The sequence below is a fragment of the Protopterus annectens genome, chromosome 13.part0 (assembly GCF_019279795.1).
Source record: "Protopterus annectens isolate FY-2018-M chromosome 13.part0, PAN1.0, whole genome shotgun sequence".
Lineage (NCBI taxonomy): Eukaryota > Metazoa > Chordata > Ceratodontiformes > Protopteridae > Protopterus > Protopterus annectens.
The window spans coordinates 1,355,352,562-1,355,375,392 of record NC_056747.1 but is presented as its reverse complement, the minus strand read 5'-3'; the positions used below and the strand labels follow the sequence as shown (position 1 = coordinate 1,355,375,392).

At 42.1% G+C, this 22,831-nt stretch overlaps 1 protein-coding gene across 1 annotated transcript in view; it reads right to left on the bottom strand.

Annotated features, from left to right (window-relative positions):
* LOC122788066 (supervillin-like) overlaps positions 1-22,831 on the bottom strand; it is a 1,698,127-nt gene that overhangs the window by 233,947 nt on the left and 1,441,349 nt on the right. The window contains exon 24 of the mRNA XM_044054988.1: positions 14,815-14,959. Within this exon, the coding sequence (XP_043910923.1) occupies positions 14,815-14,959 (145 nt within the window). The remainder of the gene's footprint in view (positions 1-14,814; positions 14,960-22,831) is intronic.

Below are 22,831 nucleotides of genomic sequence, written 5' to 3'. Positions count from 1 at the left end.
AGGCACTTTGCCCTTAAAATTGTGTTTTTATTAAAGCAGAAAGCAAAACAACAGTTTAGTGGTGCACATTCATAGGTTCAAAGGTAAGTACTAGGCTAGCTGCCCTTTCTGGGATGATTTTAAACCTAACCAATTTTCCTAGGTGAGAATCAAACCCTGTATTTCTAGTCTCTAAGGTACACACCTTAACCATTATACCAACCTTCAAACCCTATGCCAACCTCAACTCCAAATTCTTCTTAGTTCAGGACATGAAACAAAAGTATTACACAAATTCTGTAGTCTCTTATACTAGTTTAGTTTTAGTCACAAAAAGAAAGTCAAGTAATGTCCTCCTGGTCTGGATTTTCAGCAGAATATCTTCATATTATCTCGGACTCCTAAAGGCGGTCTCTTCATGGGAATCATTGAATATAGAAGTTTATTTGATAAGATATCTTGCATGCCTTGCCAATAACCACCTTCAGACACTACTGACCTTTTCAAGATGGGAAAAGCCTATGAGTTGCAGAATGTATTTTATGGTACCCATCCATCTGTCCAACCTACGTTTAAAGCCTGGCTATATAAAACACAGTACAGGGGATATTGATTCCAACCATTTCTGATAACTAAGATTTTTGATGCCAGAGATTGTTTTGTATGGGATCCCTGCTGATTGTTGAGTTTTTTGATATATATCTGGGCATTTTGAGGCAATGTTACAACTGCCTCATGTACACAGACAACCCTCTCCTCCTACCACCAAACACTAATACATGCGAGAAATGCAATAATACAGCCAAACTGGAGGCAAAGCTCTCTCAACCCAAGACTGGATCAGACAGTCAAGAGGAGAAGGGAAATACTTGCATCACACCACCAGTCTTACATAGACCCATTAAACCAGCACCAGCAAAAAACACACATAAATACACAAAAACATACTTGGAGACTCTAAATAAAAATCAACAGAGACCTCCAAAGCAGACATCCAAGCAACCTCCACCCCCCCAACACAAACCATGAAACACACAGTTCACAAAACCAGTGTGCCACACAATCACAGCCCTTAAGGCAAAATAACATACCCAGCATACTAGTAATAGGTGACTCTATAGTCAGGCACACTGACGTCCCACTCACTAGGCTGAACAAGAAGGTTACTGTTAGCTGCCTGTCAGGTGCCAGTATCCGCCACATAACACAAGCACTCAGGTCACTCCAGAACAAGTACAAATACGACTCTGTCATTGTCCATGTTATTGTGAATGACCTGAGCTGTATCTCCCTGGGACTACATGAAAAGAGACATGGAAGAGCTCTCTGATCACATAGCCCAGACTGGTATAACCCTGACACTGAGTAGCATCCTGCCCTCACCAAGAATGATACCACGGTATAAAGAAAAAATTATCAATTTCAACAATTGGTTAAGTTTCTGGTGTCATTCAAAAGGGATCCAGTGTCTGTCCGCCTGGGATGACATGCTCGATAAGCCATGATGCTTCGCTAGAAACGGCTTGCACCTGTCACCCTTAGGCTTTTGAATACTGGCCAAGGATCTTGCCACCCCCATAGTGCCTTTTGTAGGCAAGGCTCAAAAGACAAACCCACCGCCATAAATAGCACAAGTAACAAAAAACTGAGGGTAATGCTACTCAATGCTAGAAGTCTAAACCTCAAAATGCATGCACTCAAGACACTCCTCAGTAAGAAGAAAATTGATATATGTGCAGTAACAGAAACCTGGTTTAAGGCTCCATACAGCACCCCAGCACTACCAGGCTACAACTCATACCATATTTTTCAGCCACAGAACCCGGACAGAAATACAAAAGGCGGGGGCGTATCCATATTCATCAAGGATACCACATCTCCAGGTTAGCGGTACAGTACGATGCTTCAGAGATCATCCATATGCAACTAACAACGGGCAAAACTGCAATTCAAATTTTAGCTTGCTACAGATCACGCACCATGTCCCAGGACCCCCATTCCGCATTTCTGGAAACACTGGGAAACATAAAAGTCCTACCAAACACCCTAATATTGGGTGATTTCAATTACCCAAACATTAACTGGGAGAACTACTCAAGTTCTAACTCCCTTGCCCAGCATTTCCTAGAATTTATAAACTCAAACGTCCTGGATCAACTGGTCAACACACCAGAGGTGACAACATATTGGACCTGGTTATCACCAACATGGGCGACCGGTGTTCCACACCAGAGGTCAACCCCTTGCTGGTTAGATCTGACCATAAACAAATCACTTTGGATATCCATATTCTGCCCCCACCCCCGGACAGGGAAACCACTGTGAAAAACTTTTCAAAAGCAAACTTCACGTTACTTAAGACGAAGGTGAAAAGTTTCAAAGCCCCCATGCTAAAGGATAACGCTGCCCAAACTGCAAAATCCTTTACTAATGCATTCTACGGGCACCTACAAGAATGCCTGGATCCTGCTATCCCAAGCAAAACCAAGACTCACTCCTCCAAGAAAAGGAAACCAGTCTGGTGGACCCCTGCCATAAACAAGCTATACAATAGAAGGAGGAAACTAGTATAGAAGAGAGTAAAATCCCAAGAAGGGAAGACATCCCTGATCAGTATCAGCAAGAAACTACGATCCCTCATAAAATCATCCAAGGCGAGCTTCGAAAGAAAACTTGCCAAGAACTCCAAAGATAACCACAAGGCATTCTTTAGCTATGTCAAGAATCTAAGTGGCAATGCTCAGATCTGCTTGGTTAGTGAAAAATGGCACAAAATACAGTGAACCGACCGATATCGCCAACATCCTGGCAGGCAGGTTCAGTGCAAACTTCACCCCCCTCTCACCCCAAAAAGGGCCCATAATAGAAGAATGTAGAGCCCCTGAAATCACAGACACTCAGGTTAAAACAGCCCTCTCCAAAGCCAAAAACACAGCATCAATGGGACCAGACGGTGCCCCAGGCTGCATCCTACATGAGCTCAAAGACAAACTAACCCCTCACCTAAACGCACTGTTCAAACTCAGCCTCTCCACAGGCTATGTGCCCATAGAGTGGCACACAGCAAAAGTTGTATCCAAAGGTGGAGGCACAACAGACCCCGGGAACTATTACCTTATAAACCTGACTAGCTTGGTCTGCAAGACTATGGAGCACATCATCATGGAACTCATTCACAGAGACATTGGGAACCTCCAAACACTGGACCCTACCCAGTTCAGCTTTAAGGGCAGATCATGCCTCCTAAACCTGGTGGACTTCTTAGAGACAGTTACCAAGGCTATAGAGGAAAAGGTGGTACACACAGCCTACCTAGACCTCGCAAAGGCTTTCAACACCATTCCCCATTCTGGTATTATAGACAAGCTCACCAGCCTGAACATAAACCCCTATGTCACAAGATGGGTTGCCAACTGGCTCACGGGCAGAACCCACATGGTAAGAGTTGCGGGAGCTAGGTCTGACTCTAAACCAGTTACAAGTGGCGCTCCCCAGGGCTCAGTCCTAGGACCCCTCCTGTTCGGCATATATATCTCAGAGGTACAGGCAAGCACAGGAGGACTATGGCTGACCAAGTTCGCAGACGACAGCAAACTAGGGGCTATAATTGACTCTCCGGCTGACACAGACATCCTCCAAAAGGGTCTCACTGAGACGGATACCTGGTGTCAAAATCATGGCCTCAAGCTAAATGCCAAAAAGTGCATAGTCATCCCCTTTGGAATAAACAAAGTACCCACAAACTACCACATAGGTGGTAGGTCCCTAAATATGGAAGATGTAATAAGGGATCTGGGGACCCAAAAAGATAGTAATCACTCCTTTGATAATAACATTGCCAAAGTGGTTAGAAAATCCTTCTGTGTGGCTCACCTAATCACAAAAGGGTTCACATCCAGATCAAAAGAGGTCATTGTGCCCCTCTACTCATCCCTCATCAGACCCATCATAGAGTACAATGCCCTATTTGGGATGAACCTTACAAGACACATGCAACAGCTGGAAAGACCACAGAAGTACCTCGCCAAGAGGATCACTGGCCTCAAACAGATGCCCTATGCAGCTCGACTGAAGAAACTCAAGCTGTACTCAGTTGCATACTGCCTACTCAGAGGTGATCTCTGCCTGACATACAAGGCCATGTCCAACCCAGAACTGATGGACATGCTCCACCTAAAGAAAACCATATCCCCTCAAGCCACATGCTCTAGGGATCTAAACCTCACTACAACAATAAATAGGATGTGCTGGAGCGATAGATTCCTTTCCCAGAGACTTCCCATGCTTTGGAACAAGATTCCGATCTACATTAGGCAGAGCTCCTCACTAACACTCGAGAAACCTTGATGAGTGGATGGGAAACAGAAAATTTAACCCGGGCATCACTTCAGTGGCTCTGCTGGACAGAGGCACAGGGAACTAATCTAAGGGGGGCGGCAAAAGCCAGCACATTCTGGCTAAACTTATAAATGCCTTCGGGCAGATAGCCTAGTACCTACCTATGAACCTATGTCTAGTGAGATAGATGCCAAAAGGTGCATTATACTCTATAACAGGTCTAACCGGGGCAGAGTACAGGGGAGTAACTTCTTTGGCCTTAGATGAGATGCCCTTTGTTATTAATTGTGAGATACAGTTAGATTTTTTCTGACTGCAGTTACTACATTATAATCAAAGGAGAGGGAGCCATAAACCACTGACTCACTGGACAGTGGGGTGTCACTGATACGGTAGGAGGTAGGAATTTTTTGATTTCTGAAGATCATTCATTTCTTAGCATGTAGTCTGAGCCCTTTTTTGGGCATCAGAAGTTAAGGTGTATTAGTTCCATTTGAATGGTGTTAGCGTCATTGTAAACTGGCTGGAGTAGTTAAATCAAACAATCATTAGCGAACTTGGTCAGCCAGATATCCTTATTGTTAGTGTTTAGGTCAGAGGAATGAATGCTAAAATGAGGGGAGCCTAGTACGGAGACATGGAAAATGCCAATGGTCGCCTCTTCCCTAGCTGAGGGGACATCACCAGCTCTGACAATGCCTTCAGTCCTTGAGCCAGTTTGCAATCCATCTTACTAAACAAGGTGTTTAAGGTTGTTTGCATATTAATAATTTCATCATGTTGTACAGCCATCTTACTAAACAGGGTGTTTAAGGTTGTTTGCACATTAATAATTTCGTCATGTTGTACCGTGTTAAATACCTTAGCTAGACCCAAGTAGGCAGCATTAACAGTGGGGTCACCGTCTACCACCTGTGTTACCTTTTCAAAAAGCACACAAAATTTAGCAGGGACAACCTTTCCTTAACAAATCCAAATTGTTGTGACTTGAGCCACTCTGAATATTCTGGTTTATGAGGTCAGTGATGATACATTCCATGGCACTACAAACATGACTGGTAAGTCTAATGGCTCTGTAGCTTCCCAGATCTATAGTAAAGCTATCCTTATGGAGAAGGCAAAACCACTGGAGTGAGCCATGGCTTGGGAACACACCCTAGGGGATCAAAAAGAGCCTCTTTGACATTACCTATTAGACAACCTGGTACATTGTCTGGACCCATAAATGAGGTGTTTTTCGTCTGGGAGAGTAGTTTAATGATACGAATCTTGGGGGTATCATTGGGGGAAGTGAGCCTGGGGTGCTTAGAGTGGAAAGGATAGTTTCATGGGAGAAATTTGCAGCCAGCTTATTTGCTACTATGTTGAGAAGGTCTTTAGGATTTGAATGGGAAGTGCCGTTACAGACGCATGTGAATCCGTGACATGAACTACTTCTTGTTTGGGATTATAATTACTCTTAGCCTCAGAAGCTGGCCTACATTCATGGAATATTTTGCTGGTATTTATAAATGCCCTCAGTTTCTTGGTGAGGCATTTTATATTACCTTTGTAATGGGAGGCTCTGGCCTTAGAACGTAATCTAAACAGTTTCTTCCTTACGTTATATGACTTGTTAATATCTACTGATCAAGCAGGGTGATTTGTTATCGAATATGCCATTGTATTTGGTTCTGGTATGCAAGGCTTCTAGAAATGCATTGACCAAAATGAGCCAAAAGATCCTTGGCAAAAGTGGCTACAAAAAGTGAATCCACACTGGACATGACCTGGGTAAATTTTCAGATTTCACTCGCTCTACAACTGTAATACATTTGCACTTTTGGAATCTCTAAAGAGGGTGGTGATAGTGTGTGTGTGTGTGTGTGTGTGTGTGTGTGTGTGTGTGTGGGGGTTGAATGTTCTCAGGGTAAAGGTAACCAGTTTGTGGTATTACTTAACTAATGAGGCAAACCAGAGGCAGGGAACATGCTGGGTAGAGTCTGTGAGAACAGTTCCAGGATATTACTGCCCCTGGTGGGAATTTAGCCAATCTGATCCTAGGAATTCTCATTAACGCAGTCTAAGAAGTGCTGCATATAACCAGTGTTATCAGTCTAAGCCCTGCAGTCTACGGAATGATAGTTGAAGTCACAGAGGATTAAAGAATGTACAGTTGTGTACACTTACCGTAAATGTAGATGTTCAAGTGTATTCACTGTTGCAGTCATTACACTTGGGTTATCCTGCTGGCAGGCTACCCTCAGTTGGCCTGAATTCCAAAGTCCTGGTCCGGCGTCGGTTGCTGTTGCCTCTTCCCTGACGTCAGTACGCCAGGGGTATAAAAGATGCAGCCGACACCATTTTCTTCAGTTTTTCTTGCCCCAGATGTCGGGTGCCCCCAAAAGGGTAGGCTAAAAATATGCCAATAAAACATGCATGGACCAAAAAATATATATAATACCTTCATCTACAAGCAAATACACCACATAGGTTGTATAGGTTGGAGAAGAGCAGATAAGTTGCAGCAAAGTTATGGGGGATGGTGGGTGGGTAACCTGGACTGCAACAGTGAATACACTCGAACATCTACATTTAAGGTAAGTGTACACAACTGTACTATGTTCTTCGTGTTTCACTGTTGCAGGCATTACATTTGGGTAGATTCCCAAAGCTATGGTTGGCAGGCTGGAGCTAAATAGCATTAGGAGCGGCTATGAAGCCCTGCAGAACTGCAGTGGCAAAGCCTGCCCTGGATTTAGAGTAGAGTGCTAAATGATAGTGCTTTGTAAAGGTGTGCACTGAACTCCAGGTAGCAGCCTCTAAAATGTCTTTGGTTGGTAATCCCCTGAGGAAGGCTGCTGAAGTGGCTGCTGCTCTGGTTGAATGTGGCCTAATGCCCTTAGGCACTGGCTTGCCATGTTGTGAATAGCAGAAATGAATGCAGTGGCCTATCCACTTTGAAATAGTCTGCTTTGAGATGGCCTTTCCTTGTGATCCTGCAGCATATACCACTAGTAGTTACTCTGTCTTTCTGAAAGCTTTGGTTCTGTTCAAGTAGAAGTGTAGCTGCCTATGTCCAAAGAATGTAGAATTCTCTCCCCCTTATTCTGTGGGTTTGGATAAAAAGTAGGCAGATGAATAGTTTGGTTAAGGGCCACACTGGACACTACCTTAGGCATAAATGTTGGGTTTGTCCTCAGAGAAACCCTGTCTGGATAAAAAATGTTAAAAGGTTCCACAGCCATGAATGTCTGTAGCTCTGAGACTCGTCTTGCAGAGGTTATTGCTAGGTGCAGAGCTGTTTTCCAAGATAAAAACTTTATATCAGCTGTAGCGGCTGGCTCAAAAGGAGGCAGGGTGAGTTTTTTCAAAACATAATTGAGGTCCCATGCAGGCACTGGTGATCTCCTTGGAGGCCTTAAGTTTTTGGCTCCTCTGAGGTACTGCCTTAGCAAGGGATGAGAAAAGATTGGTGGCTCCATATTGTAATGAGCCAAAATGGCAGAGGCATGAATTTTAATAGATGAAAAGCATAGGCCTTTGTCCAGCATCTCAGCTAAGTATTGCAAAATCTGAGGAATATTTGGTACAGCTGTGTCAATTCCTTGTGCCTGGTTCCAAGCACAGGATCTCTTCCATTTTCCAGCATAAGATTTTCTTGTACTAGGCCTTCTGGCCTCCAAAATGACATCCATTACAGCTTTAATAAGAGGCATGTTTTGTATCACTACATTATCTGCCATGCTGCCAGATTTAAGGTCTTTAATTGGCTGTGCAGGATGTGATTGTTTTGTTGGGATAGTAGATGAGGTATTTGGGGCAAGGTCCAAGCCGGGCATTGAGACAAGTTCCTTAGGATTGGGTACCAGTGCTGGCGGGGCCAGTCTGGGGCAATCAGTATAATCTTTGGCTTTTCTTCTCTGACCTTTAGGAGTACCTTGGGGAGGAGAGGCAGTGGAGGAAAGGCATATACTGCTAAGCTTTTCCAGCTGAAAGATAGGGCGTCCACTTTCCATGCTTGTTTGTGATAAGTCCTGACGCAGAATCTTTTTAGTTGGTAGTTGTGAGGAGAGGCAAATACATTTATATCCAGGCATCCCCATTTTCTTGTTATGCTGAAGATTTGTGGATACAATTTCCACTCGTGGGGATCCATGACGTTTCTGCTTAGTTCGTCTGCCAGAGTATTTATCTTTCCTGGCAGGAATTGTGCCTGTAGATGTACTCGGTAAGTCAATGCTGTGTCCCACAAAGTCATGGCTAGTCTGCAAAGGGGGTAAGAATGAGTGCCTCCCTGCTTGTTTATATACCACATGACTGTGGTGTTGTCTGTCTTTATCAGTATTTGTCCCGGATGAAGTAGGTCCTTGAAGGCTGTCAGGGCATTCTGAACAGCTAGCATCTCTTTTTGATTGATATGTAGATGCATTCGGTTTGCGGACCATGTACCTTGAATACATCTTCCTGTCATGTGGGCCCCCCAGGCATAATCTGATGCATCCGTTGTTAATGGCTGCCTGGCTGGAGGTAAAGTGAATGGCTGCCCCTTGTTCTGGTGACAAGCCTTCACCCACCAATGAAACTCCTATTGCAGGCAGGGAATGAGAGTAACTATTGTTTCCAGGCTGTGGCAATGTTGAGTCCAAACACTTTTTAGGTACCATTGAAGTTTCCTCATATGCAGTCTCGCATATGGAATTAGTAGAATGCAGGATGCCATGAAGCCCAAAGCCAGCAGAATTTTTCTTGCAGATAACTGGGCCTTTGTTGCCAACAGGTTGAAATAGGTAGTCAGTTGCCTTTGTTTGTCTGGCGTGAGATAAGCCATCTGGGCAGTTGTATTTAAGCTTGCACCCAGGAATATTATCTCTTGGGAGGGTACTAGTTTTGATTTCTTTTCATTGACTGTGTACCCTAGGCCTGTTAGAAATCTCATTACAAATGCCAGATGCTGTAGTAGAATGTCTTGCTCTCTGCTTGAATGAGGCAGTCATCCAAGTAAGGATATATGTGTATTCCTCTTTGTCTGCAGAATGCAATTACTGGTGCCAGGCAATTTGTGAAGACCATGGGCACAGTAGATAAGCCAAAGGGCAGTGCAGAGAATTGGTAGTGCATTGAGCCAGCTTTGAATCTGAGATACCTTCTGCATGTTTGTCTGATTGGGACATGCAGGTATGCCTCTTTTAGGTCTAAAGTCACAAGCCAAGCCTTCTTGCCCAGCATGGCAGAAGTTGCTGTAGAGTCAACATTTTGAATTTTGGTATATCCAGAAATGTGTTTAGAATAAATAGGTCCAGTATTGGTCTCCAGGTCTTGCCCTTTCTTGGTACCAAGAACAGTCTTGAATAAAATCCTTGTCTCTGCTCTTGCTCTGGTACTTGTTGAATTGCCCTCATGTCCATGAGGGATGAGACTTGCTTTTGTGCCTCTGCCCATTAATGTTTTGGCAGGTCTGGCCAAAAGTTTGTCCTTGGCAGGGTATGGAAGTGAAACTTGTAGCCTTGTGACACTATGTCTAGATGACCCATTTGTCCTGGATTATTATGTGCCAGTTTTGAGAAAAAAGTGATAGTTTTCTCCCTAAAGGTGCTGCCAGAAGATAAGTGCTTGGTGCAGGTAAGGGGAAGTCATTGGGACTGTTTTCTGTATGGTTATGATTTGTCTTCTCCACTTTAGGAGGTAGAAGCACCCCATTGTTTAGACCTGTACGAACCTTGGGACTGGGATCTGCCTCTTGGGCATCTGTATCTGCCCCTTTGTGGTTTGTCTGACACTGGAAAGGACCATTTCTTTGTAGGCCAGTGTCTGCTAAATCTTGGAGGCTGAACCTGTAAGAAATCCTTAACCGTTTGCATAGATTTAGCTTTGTCCTCCATTTTCTTTAACACCAAACAAAGTATCATGCTGTAATGGGGCATCTAATAATTTTGCTTTGACATGATCAGGCAGACTTTGTTCTTTTAACCAAGCATGCCTCCTGATGACAGAACCCGTAACAGCGGCTCTGCAGGAGGCCTCCAAAGAATCAAAACCACATTGCAAAGTATGCTTTCCAACTTGTTCAGCTGCATGCAATAAATCCTGCATTTCTTTGTTTTCTGTACATTCAGAATTTGTCAACATTTTCTGTTTAAGCAGTGACATAATATATTGCTGATATTTGAGCATATGAAACTGACAATTTAAAGCCCTTATAGCCAAGGTAGCAGAAGTGTAAATCTTTTTCCACATCTGTCCAATGCCCTAGAATCCCTGTCAGAGGGGGTAGGGTTTTTTGCAGTGGAAGCCTTGACTCCTTTGGGACCCTGAGAGATAGTTTCTGGGTCAGCAGCAGGGTTTTTGAAAAGGAATTTATGAGAGTCAGGAACCCTGTAGTACCTGTCCGGCTTAACAGGAGCTGTAGGTAAGGAGTCAGGGGTCAGACTGGGCTCAGAAAATACATCAACAATGTCTAATACAGGTGGAATAGCTACGGGCCTGTGTTGTGGTAGTAAAAGGAAGTCGCTGGGCCTTTTCTTAGATTCTGAAAAATCTTGGCTCTCCCAGTGGAAATGCTCCCTCATGGTATGCAAGGTTTCCCCAAAAGAGTAATCCTCAGGAGGAGAGGCTGAAGGGCTAGATTCTTCAGCATCAGAATCCTCATAGGGAGGAAGAGAGCGGAATAAGATGAAATGGAAACCTGATCTGAAGATTCATATTCTGTCTCTTGCCTAGGCCTTTTATCAGGTGGGGGATGGGAACCCCTGATCAAAGTAATTAAGTCTTCGGCCATTTTGAGCATCTGTTTTTTGGGCATGGAGGCCTGTCCATGAGGCTGTTGTACTTGTTTCTTTGTCTTTAAGGGTGCTTTAGTCTTTGCCTTTGAAGCTGAAGTCTTTTTAATGTATAATTGAGTTGGTCTGAAAACACCCTCAGAAGCCAATGCCTACTCAGCGGCTCCGGACCCATCTGAGGGAATAGTCTCCGAAGGTCCAATACCTTCAGCTTCCAGTGGCCTAGGTGACTCCACGTGGGAGTTGGTAGCGGCCTGCGGGTCTAAAGTAGCGGGCGTCAGGGGCTGTGAAGGCGCCTCACTGAGAACCGGCGACTGGCTTAGAAGAAGCCTCGTCGTCGGTTTTGGACCTCGGATGCCTGTCCTTTTCTTTTTCTTTGCGTTTCTTGTGAATTTCAATAGTCAGATGGCTATCTGACAACATGGTATAATTAAATCTTCTGCCAAAATAGTGTAATGCAAAATCGTACTGACGCTTAATAGTGCGTTGGTTAAATCTAGCACAAAACCGACAACTAGCAACGTCGTGGTCAGGGCCTAGGCAAGGAATACAGTAAGAGTGGAAATCCTTATGAGGTATTTGCTTCCCATAAGAAATACAATTATTAACTTATTCTGACATTGGTCTGGAGCAAGAAAAAAGTTTCCCCAATGGGGTACTTAGCTTTTAATGAAGACTTCGAATCTGAAATTTGAACACGAAAATCTCAGGAGTCGGCCAAGCAGCACTTGCAAACTGCTCATGCTTTGGGCACAGCATGGCAAGAAAGACTGAAGAAAATGGCATCGGCTGCATCTTTTATACCCCTGGCGCACTGACGTCAGGGAGGAGGTGACAGCAACCGACGCCGGTCCTACACTTTGGAATTCAGGCCAACTGAGGGTAGCCTACAAGCAGGATAACCCAAGTGTAATGACTGCAACAGTGAAACACGAAGAACATCTCTCTCTTATGGGGATGTTTACGAGGAGGGCCAGGACGTTTTCATGATCCTATGGGGCCACAGAAGGTGATCGATAAGTTCTAAGTTGAAATTCTGGTTTATCGAGTGTGAGATGAAGTTGAATGAGCTCACCTGGGTCACGGGGTATCACTGTGGTAGTCACGGGGTATTACTTTGGTAGTCATGGGGTATCACTTTGGTAGTCACGGGGTATCACTGTGGTAGTCACGAGGTATCACTTTGGTAGTCACGGGGTATCACTGTGGTAGTCACGGGGTATCACTTTGGTAGTCACAAGGTATCACTTTGGTAGTCACGGGGTATCACTGTGGTAGTCACGGGGTATCACTGTGGTAGTCACGGGGTATCACTGTGGTAGTCACAAGGTATCACTTTGGTAGTCACGGGGTATCACTGTGGTAGTCACGGGGTATCACTGTGGTAGTCACGGGGTATCACTTTGGTAGTCACGGGGTATCACTTTGGAAGGGACAAAATCTCTAATGAACACTGGGACACCTCCACCATTACCAGCGGCCTTGAAGCTGCGATAGCCCTGAAGCCTGTCATGGAAGAGGTGCTCTCATTACCCTTGGTTCTGTGCCTCTACAACTATAAAACATGGACTTGTTCCACATACAGAAGTGCCTCCAAATCATGACGTTTATTCTCAAGACTACAGACACTGGGAAGGGCCTCCTTCAGGTGCAATTTATAATTTGGTTTATTAGGCTGGTATATTCATTAAATGAACTCTGCCCAAAAAAGGCACAGTGAGGGCAGCAAAGGCTTGGCCACTATGCAGAAACCCTTAAACGATTGGTACAGAACATCCTTTGTAAAGCACAGTAGTCATCTCGTCCCAGGGAGATATATAACTGGATCTCCCAATTGGTGAATGCAATGACCTTTTCTTTGAATCTAGCCATTATTCTAAGTGAGGAGAAGACATTGCTCACACAACACTTATCCTTGCCTGAAGTATGTACAGCAAGTTTCAACAAGTTCTCTTTTACAGTGCACTCCCAGAACAGCTATTCCACTCACAAATCAACCCCTGACGTGAAAGGCCTATTTACTCCCAGGGTCACAAGCTGTCCTTTTTCATAAACTACATTAGGAAGGCAACTGTTTGTTACCAACACTTGTTTAAAGCAACCCCTTTGCCTAGTATTGGGACATAACTCTTTCCAAAAGGGAAGCACAACATTTTCTGTACAGTAATGCTTAAATTATTATTTACTGTACAAAACATCATTTTAAAACATCATATCACAATACTTTTTACAGAACATCTGTTTTGAAACATCCAAGGGCAGGACCTACCACATTTTGCTACAATGTGACCAAGTATAACACAACTTTCAGCGTGCACATAAAATACAAATAAAAGATCCACAAAACGGCTTTGAAAACAAGGCTATGAGGAAGGTAGCTTCTCATTGTGGATTTGCAGGAGAGTATCTGACCCCTAGCTGCACCGAGTAAAAGAACAGCAGGAAATCCCATTTGAAACTTCACTTTGACAGCGATCAATTTTACATTTAACACAATTTATGGTAGGTAGATCTTGGGAGGTTCTTATTTTATTCCCTTGCGAAGATATATATCAAATACCTTTGGACCATATCAATAGTTGGTCCTCTACACCAGTCAGCAGCTGGTATGTTTTTTTCTGGAAATTTCCATGCTTGGTGGAGGGGCAGATACAAACCATAATGTCATGTGACAGGTATACTATAGCATGTTTGTCACCTATCCATTAGTACATAGCCATCTCCTACAAATTAAGAAATACAATGAAGATTTGCCAGCCCACCATCAGTGATACAACAGTATATACTCTTTTTTTTTTTTTTTTTTTTTTTTAAAGTGTAAATTTTACATTTCATTTTTACATAATGTACAATTTACATGCATAGGGCACTTGTTATTTTGGCACTGACTGCTAATGCAACCATCAACCATTTTATAGTTAAATGTCTAAACAATACTCATAAAACAGCCTCATATCAGACAATCTGTGTGCTTTCACTTAATGTTCAACAACTTGCCTTTGGTAAGCATATTAAACGGCTCTTCATTCTGTAGTCACATGAGCCCTTTAAAGGCTTCAGTGCTTTATACATTGATCAATAATTGCGATCCATGACTGAAACCAGCAACAGCAACCCGAAACAAGCAACAGAAAAGAGAGTGTGCACACTTAGTGTGATGTTTTACTGGGTATACTGGGCAGGTATGCAGCATCCCCCTTGACAGTAAGCGCTTCATAGGGAAAAAAGTATAACGGAGAAAAGCTATACAGAGCTGCAGCACTATCACGGAAGGTTCGAGATGTTACATCCCTACTTTTCTCACTGTCTTTATACACTTTTTAGCTGAAACCAAATGAAGTTTGTAAGTTGATGGATTTGTAATAGTTTGCCTCTAAGCACATCTACAAGAACAAAGGAATGGCATTGTTTCCTGCAGTACACTTTTAAAAACTGCAGTAGCTTATGCACATTGTTAGTTTAGAGGAACAAATCATCACAGCAATGCCATTTATAATGTAAAGGAATCTTAGCCACATCTCCGTTCAAGAGAAAAGATCAATAATTATGTTAGACTACAGTGTACAAGATATAAAAGATCAATAATTATGTTAGACTACAGTGTACAAGATATAAAAGATCAATAATTCTGTTAGACTACAGTGTACAAGATATAAAAGATCAATAATTCTGTTAGACTACAGTGTACTAGATATAAACAGAACATGACAGTTTCAGGAATGAGACCACCTTCTCTTACCTTTGGCTCCATAACCATTACTTTATCTTTTTGCATGTCTGTTCTCGATTCAGCCCAGTCTAAAAACTTCTCCTTGAATAAAATGGTTTCATTGTGCTCAGTTAGCCGGCCAAACAGTGCCCATTCAGGTCGGCCTTCACCTTTTCTGGAATTAAAAAGATAACTGTTTGTACCACATCCTCTTTTAGTAATAAAAAATAATGTGCAAATGGATGCAAACATCTATACTAAACTCAACCACACTTCCTAGCAGTATCATTGGCAGAGCAATTTACCCAAAAAAGTCACACCAAATATGTTTATAATCTTTTTTAATATTAATTTACAAAATACTGTTGAGTTTTATCCCTTACCAAATTTGAAAAAAAAAATCGCCACTTTTCTGTTAACTTTGTATTCACACATCTAATTTCCTTTTTTTTTTTCAGTTTACACTTCCTGGCCAAGAACGCTTCATGTCCATGTTCGGGCCATTTTATACAGAACTGAAGCTTGGTTAACAGCTGGCAACCCCAGCAAAGTTTTCATATGGTGCCACCAAAAATAAATAAATAAATAAATAAAAATGCGCACACACTGGTAAGGATGTGACTAGAGACACAATGAACTAGCTGACAAACTATTAAACACAAAACCATGAAAAATGCAATGCCAGTCACTTAAAACCATCACTTTATTACATTCTGCTAATACCTGATTCACATCTAAAATATATCCATTCAAAAACTTTATGTAACTAAAAACAGTTTGTACTAAAAGCTACATTTTATAACCATCTTTAGCCCTTAATTTTAAGACAGGTTACTGAAGAGGTGCAGGGCAGCACCCCTTAATTTTAAAAGGCAGGTTATTGAAGAGGTGCAGGGCAGCACCCCTTAATTTTAAAAGGCAGGTTATTGAAAAGGTGCAGGGCAGCACCCCTTAATTTTTAAAAGGCAGGTTATTGAAGAGGTGCAGGGCAGCACCCCTTAATTTTAAAAGGCAGGTTACTGAAGAGGTGCAGGGAAGCACCTCTTAATTTTAAAAGGCAGGTTACTGAAGAGGTGCAGGGAAGCACTGCGATTTATTTGTACAGGAACCACACGAGTCCCTCAGGAGTATGGAAGGAAAATAAGGGCCCTGAGCCTCACTGTGGGTGCTCTTAAAGGTCACCCCCTAAATCTTTTGAGTTAGAGTTTTCACTGTGTGATTAAACCTCCTGTAATGGAGGTCATTGGGATACATGCAAATAACTCCTTAAGGACATTAAGCACTTCAGCTATACATGGCTTCTGAATGTCTGACTTTTTTGCTTTTTAAGTGTTTATGGCTACATTCAGGCCAAGAAAGCCAAAACCCACTAGCTGTGGACATGCATGTTTCAGCCTTCTTATTGACCTCATTAGCACAGTATAATAACTGAACAGTTTGGCTATACTTTAGAGGTCTTTAAACCCAATTGACACTCAAACATTAAGGTGCCTGCAAAATATTCCAACCAACATCCATTAGAAGTCATTGATATATATCCCATGGGCCTCTACTATAGAAGGTTTAAGGTATCACACAGTGAAAACTCTAGTTTACCTGCAGTTTTCTTGTAGTTTTTACTAAATGGTTTGTCTGTGTGACTTTGTACCCTTTGGTTTGGAGACCCAGGACAGAACTCTGTGGAATATCACTGCTGGCATTCTTCTGTCTATACTAGAGCAAATACCCTGATGTTAATTTTACCTCTTCTCCGAGGCAGATAACTGCTAACCTGTTGAGCTATGTACAGACTAACATTGAGATGGGAGAGTTTGCTAATTCCAGTACGTGGGGTGCTGTCATAGACCTTGGCAAGGTCCAGATAAGCAGTGTGGACTTTTATGTTCCATATCCATGGCCTCAATAATCCTTTCAACCAGGCTAAGTGGTTATGACCTGCCCTTTGTAAAAGTGAACTGGTGGTGTGCATCCAGGGGTGTAAGGTCACCCACATCATCTATTAGTTCAGCTCTTGTACATTCCATATGCCTTGCAAACAAAATCTGGACAAAGCCAAAAATAATGGGGGGGGACACGGGTCCAAAACTAGGCAGACATTTTAATTATTGCTTTTATAAACTTAGAAATTTGATACAATAAAAGGTGTTAGCATGCATTTTTCTGAAGGATATGAAGCATGAAATTCCGATGTCTGTCCTTATTTAGTGAATTTGATCCTCATGCCAGAAAACCATAAATTTTATGAAGCAAAAATCTGAATATTCTGCGAAAATCTGGACAGTTGCTTGCAAATAACAGCAGGGAGACTAATAGGCCTGTAATTCTCAGGGTCAGTAAAAGAGCCTCCTTTATACAAGGGCACAACTGCTATTGTCCACAGCTTGGGGACAAAATCAGCAGAGATACTTAGGATGAAGAATTGATGGAAGGAGTTTCCTAGGTGGGACTTCAGGCTGTTAGCGGGCATCCAGAGATACTGTCAGGACCCATAGAAGTCGTGTTTCTAATTTAGTAAACTGCTAAAAGGACTTGGTGCAAACTGATTTCAGGGGGAGAAATGTAACGCAGGAATGAAGGGGACAGAGAAAAGGGTGGGTGGAGTGAAGCTGGAAGAGAATTTGTCCACAAGCACATTCCCAATGTCCTTTTCAATGAGAAGGAGACTGGAGACGTTCTGTACAGAGCTGCAGGTTACTTCTAAGCTTCCTCAAATAGGAGAAGTAGGCCTTAGGGTTGTCTTTTGAATTAGCTGCAAGCCTAAGTTCATACATGGCCTTACATTTCATTATGGTAAGCTTGAGAGGCATGCTTACCACTTTAAAATCCATTTTATAACGATGAAGTGAACATCTTTGGCTGACGGCCAGGAGCTTGAGCTTTTTCTTTGTATTATAGAGTTTACTGATGTGGTAACTCCTCCATACGAGTTTAGCACTAAACGTGCTGTTATTCTTATACCGGACTGGTATGGGTGGTAACTCCTCCATACGAGTTTAGCACTAAACATGCTGTTATTCTTATACCAGACTGGTATGGGTGGTAACTCCTCCATATGGGTTTAGCACTAAACATGTCATTATTCTTATACCAGACTGGTATGGGTGGTAACTCCTCCATACGAGTTTAGCACTAAACATGCTGTTATTCTTATACCAGACTGGTATGGGTGGTAACTCCTCCATATGGGTTTAGCACTAAACATGTCATTATTCTTATACCAGACTGGTATGGGTGGTAACTCCTCCATATGGGTTTAGCACTAAACATGCTGTTATTCTTATACCAGACTGGTATAGGTGGTAACTCCTCCATATGGGTTTAGCACTAAACATGTCATTATTCTTATACCAGACTGGCATGGGTGGTAACTCCTCCATATGGGTTTAGCACTAAACATGTCATTATTCTTATACCAGACTGGTATGGGTGGTAACTCCTCCATATGGGTTTAGCACTAAACATGTCATTATTCTTATACCAGACTGGTATGGGTGGTAATGCCTCCATATGGGTTTAGCACTAAACATGTCATTATTCTTATACCAGAGTGGTATGGGAGGTAATGCCTCCATATGGGTTTAGCACTAAACATGCTGTTATTCTTATACCAGACTGGTATGGGTGGTAACGCCTCCATATGGGTTTAACACTAAACATGTCATTATTCTTATACTTGACTGGTATGGGTGGTAACTCCTCCATACGAGTTTAGCACTAAACATGTCATTATTCTTATACTTGACTGGTATGGGTGGTAACTCCTCCATACGAGTTTAGCACTAAACATGTCATTATTCTTATACTTGACTGGTATGGGTGGTAACTCCTCCATACGAGTTTAGCACTAAACATGTCATTATTCTTATACTTGACTGGTATGGGTGGTAACTCCTCCATACGAGTTTAGCATTAAACATGTCATTATTCTTATACCAGACTGGTATGGGTGGTAACGCCTCCATATGGGTTTAACACTAAACATGTCATTATTCTTATACCAGACTGGTATGGATGGTAACGCCTCCATATGGGTTTAACACTAAACATGCTGTTATTCTTATACCAGACTGGTATGGGTGGTAACTCCTCCATATGAGTTTAGCACTAAACATGTCATTATTCTTATACCAGACTGGTATGGGTGGTAACTCCTCCATATGGGTTTAGCACTAAACATGCTGTTATTCTTATACCAGACTGGTATGGATGGTAACGCCTCCATATGGGTTTAGCACTAAACATGTCGTTATTCTTACACCGGACTGGTATGGGTGACTCAATATACTTGTTTAAGAAGGAAAAGCAGTTAGTTCAGTTACAGAGTTTCCTGGGGAGCTACAATTTGTGATGATTAATAACATGAATACATATTAATTGGTGTTGGAGTAATCCCTGAATGTAGAGTGGGATATTAGGGGTCACAAAGCAGGTTTTCATAGGGAGGGTCACAGTGATATGGTCAGCTTACCTAGGGAAGGAAAGGTGCAATTGGAAGAAATGTTTGTGAGGGCAAGATCAAACAGATTAACACCTCTAACAAGTAAGAGCACAATTTGGTCATGTATACTGGCATACGGTGCTGGTAAAATGTTTGCCAGTTTGTGTCTGGACAGTTGAAGTCACTCATAAGAAAGGTATTTGGTTTGATTAAATTTTTTTTACTGGTTAAGGAGTCATAGATTGGTATGTATAACTTACTATAATGATATAATTTGTAACAAAGACTTCAAAAAGTTTATAGCATGTAAAATCTAGTGCGAGACAATCGGGTTACAAGTAAATACAAATACACTCCCACAGTTGCTAGGAGATCTAAATGTATATGTCAGGAGTTGTACCCCTGGAATGCAGAGAGTATTACCACTACAATGGAACCGGGTTTCTGCAATTACACAACTGACAATGTCTTTGAGATTAAGGAAGAACTCAAGTTCAGAGATTTTGTTTTATTCAGACTTCTAGCATTCAGCACTGCTATCTTGGTATTGTCCAGCCTGGAGTTAGCTATGTTGGGATGTCCATCAAAAGAACTCTGCCTGAAAATCACACTCTTGGTGGGAGGGGGCAGCAAAAGTGAAAAAAAAAAAAAAAAAAAATATATATATATATATATATATATATATATATATATATATAGATATATATATATATATAGATAGATACGAGAACACCAAGGGAAGAAAGATGAAGGATACCCCTAGCTAAGTAGATGGGACTGTTCATCATTTCATCCCATGCAGTCATACACTGTATCCCCTTAGAAAGATACCAATTTACTAGCCAATTATTTTACCCTTAAATTTAAGTTCTATTCTTGGTGAGGGTACAATGCTGCTTAATTCCAATGCCTTTCTTCTTCAAAGACATGAACTCATGAATGTCTCTCCATCTTCCCCAGTGTGAAACACAAGATCATTACAAAGACAACTACAAGGCTGTAACTGGGTCTGGGTCAGTCCAAGATCCACAGGCCTTACAAACTTCCTAACTCCTTGCACTAGAGAGACAGCTAACTGGCACCTTACTCTTTGCCAACCTAGTAAGTGCTGTCTCTGTACGTCTTATAATAGTCACTAGCATCTATAATATTTTTGTGATGTGTTGCAGACTGACGGGATCTTAACGGGACAGTATGCAGTATATGTGACTCCCAGTAACAGCATATGCAGGTGTAGTGTTAGTATTTGCACTACACAGCTCAGGTAAGCTACAACAATGTCCAGGAGGCTTTGGCAAATTTTACTACCCAAGTAAATGTGGAAGTAATATTTTGGCTTTACGATAATGCAGTGTTGTTGTGTTACTGTTTACAGGCAGTGGGAGAGATGGAGAGATTAGCCTCCAATCTGGATAACTAGATGCATCTTTCCCAAGTGGAACCAGTATCTGGTAGAAGTTGGTGGCCAGTAAACATGAGGCAGTTGCTACACTGCCTTAAAAAATGGACTGCTAGCAACCAGGCTAAGGATGAGGTTAAACAGGATGGGGACTGCATGCTGACAACTAGTCTTCTTTGCTGGAAATACATTCTCAAGTGCTTAGCTAACTGGTCCCACAAGTCTATACACCTTTTTTCCACAAATTCTGTTTTTTTCTGAACTAGTTTTTGGACAGAGTTTGACTTCTGGGCCCAGCAATGATTGTACTGTTGGACAGAGGGTGGTTTCTGGGCCCAGCAGCGATCGTTCTGTTGGAAAGAGGTTGGCTTCTGAGCCCAGCAGCGATCGTTCTGTTGGACAGAGGTTGGCTTCTGGGCCTAGCAGCGATCATTCTGTTGGACAGAGGTTTTCGTCTTAGCCCAGCAGCAATCGATCTGTTGGGACAGAGGATTTCTTCTTGGCCCAGCAACGATCATTCTTTTAGACAGAGGTTGACTTCTGGGCCAGCAACAATTGTTCTGTTGGACAGAGGTTGGCTTCTGGGCCCAGCAGCGATCATTCTGTGACACAGAACTAAACTGCTGTTGCTTTTGTGAGTTTAATAAAATACTGGAAGACGATAAGATGCCACTGAACAAACACTTTTATAAAATTTAGCGCTTTTGTCAGGCGTTTGCCAATAGACGTCTTCAGAATAAATTAATAAAACTTGTACATCCTGGCCAATTAAATACTAATCCATTCCTATCACATAATTAAATGAAGTCAACACATTGGATAAAACCATCCATCTAAATTTTTCAACCTTTGTATACATAAATTGCTGGTTTCTAAACCATTCAGTTATGTATGAAAAACAACTGGTTGTGTGAAACATATTTAAATTGCACTTCTCTGCCTACACAACAACAAATAAATTAATAAATGTGTATAAACCACAAATGTAAAACCCAGTACATACACAAATGTACAAATGGTGCACACAGTTCTATTCATCATGTCAACCCACTGTTTTGTAAAAGATTTTTTTCAATAAGTTCACTTGCCCTGCACTAAATAGACATAATGGTGATAATATAATGCATCAAATGCCCCCATATATTGTCTATATCGAATAATAATACTGCAGCATCACAGCTGCCCCTTCATTTTACTAAGAACTATGAAACTCAGATTTGAGTTTCAGATAACTTGAAATAGACAATGTTTCATTCAAGCCAAAGTTGTTAGTTGCATTACACCTCAATTGCCAGAGCAGTTCTTTAAATTCCAAAATTGCATCCACTGGCCCACCCCTTGTATCATCACTTTGGACTTGTTCCAAAACAGAAAACTTAAAATGATGTTGTGGGTGTTCTATAATATGTTTTGCCAATGCGCTCTTGGAATTCCCTTTTCTAATATCGTAAAGGTGGTGGTATATGCGTTTATGCAACATATTGATGGTTTTACCAATATAGAATTTTTCACAGAACTGACATGTTGCAATATATACCAAACATTTGCTCTGGCAGCTGAATTACTTGTTGAGGTGCACCTTTCCATAGCCTTTTATACGGACACAAGTCGCCTCATTTATAAAATGGCATTGTGCACAGTGCCCACATTTCCGCATCTGTCCAACACTTTTGTTGATGTAATTACTTTCCAATATATTCTTAATACATCTATCTCTGTTGTAAATCCGGGTTTTCCACACCACACTCATCACATAGTCTCTCAAAACTACACCACCAAAACACACACATAGAAACACACACCTACATTCGTGGAGGCTCTCAATAAAAACCTGTCCAAGCATCAGGGACCTCCAAAGCAGAAACGCAAGCAAACTCCACCCCCCCCCAACACAACCCAAATGACACACAGCCCACAAACCCAGTGTGCCACTCAACCACAGCCCATAAGGCATAACAACGTACCCAACACTATAGTCATAGGTGACTCTATAGTCAGGCACACTGATGCTCCACTCACCAGGCTAAACAAGGCGAAAGTTACTGTCAGCTGCCTGTCAGGTGCCAGGATCCGCCACAAAATACACGCACTCAGGTCACTCCCACAACAAGTATAAATATGACACTGTCATTGTCCATGGTGGTGTGAATGACCTGAGACGTATCTCCCTGCACTACATGAAAAGAGACATGGGGGAGCTCTCCACTCTT